This window comes from Pteropus vampyrus, unplaced genomic scaffold (assembly GCF_000151845.1).
Source record: "Pteropus vampyrus isolate Shadow unplaced genomic scaffold, Pvam_2.0 Scaffold1058, whole genome shotgun sequence".
In the NCBI taxonomy this organism is placed as follows: Eukaryota; Metazoa; Chordata; class Mammalia; order Chiroptera; family Pteropodidae; genus Pteropus; species Pteropus vampyrus.
Window position 1 is genome coordinate 6504 of NW_011889839.1, and position 403 is coordinate 6906.

Genomic DNA, 403 nt, shown 5'->3' on the forward strand with positions numbered 1-403 from the left:
TGACTCAACACTACCCGGTGTTTATGTTCCCATTGCTTATTTTCCTGATGAAACTAATTCTTATGCCCCGAGTTAAGATTATAGTAACTCCACAACTAAAAAAAAAAAAAAAAAGGAAATATCTTCTATGGACATCTTCTAGATTAATCAAAAACTAAGAAAAAAATTTTTGAACTTCCATTTATTATCTGTCATCTGAGATCGAATTCTTGCTCCATAACTTCTTCATGGCACTTTTCACTTCTGCGTTCCTCAGCGTATAAATCAGAGGGTTCAGCAAAGGTGTTCCAAGGGTATAAAATACAGTTATCATCTTATCCATGGAGAAAGTGGTTGCAGGGCGTGTGTATATAAATGTACAAGGACCAAACAACAAGATGACCACGATGATGTGGGAGATACA

General features: G+C 35.7%; 1 protein-coding gene across 1 annotated transcript in view; it reads right to left on the minus strand.

Moving 5' to 3' along the window:
• Positions 1 to 184: 184 nt before the first annotated feature.
• Positions 185 to 403, minus strand: part of LOC105310082 (olfactory receptor 4C16-like) — a 1306-nt gene continuing 1087 nt past the window's right edge. Inside the window, exon 2 of the mRNA XM_011386301.1 lies at positions 185 to 356. Within this exon, the coding sequence (XP_011384603.1) occupies positions 185 to 356 (172 nt within the window). The remainder of the gene's footprint in view (positions 357 to 403) is intronic.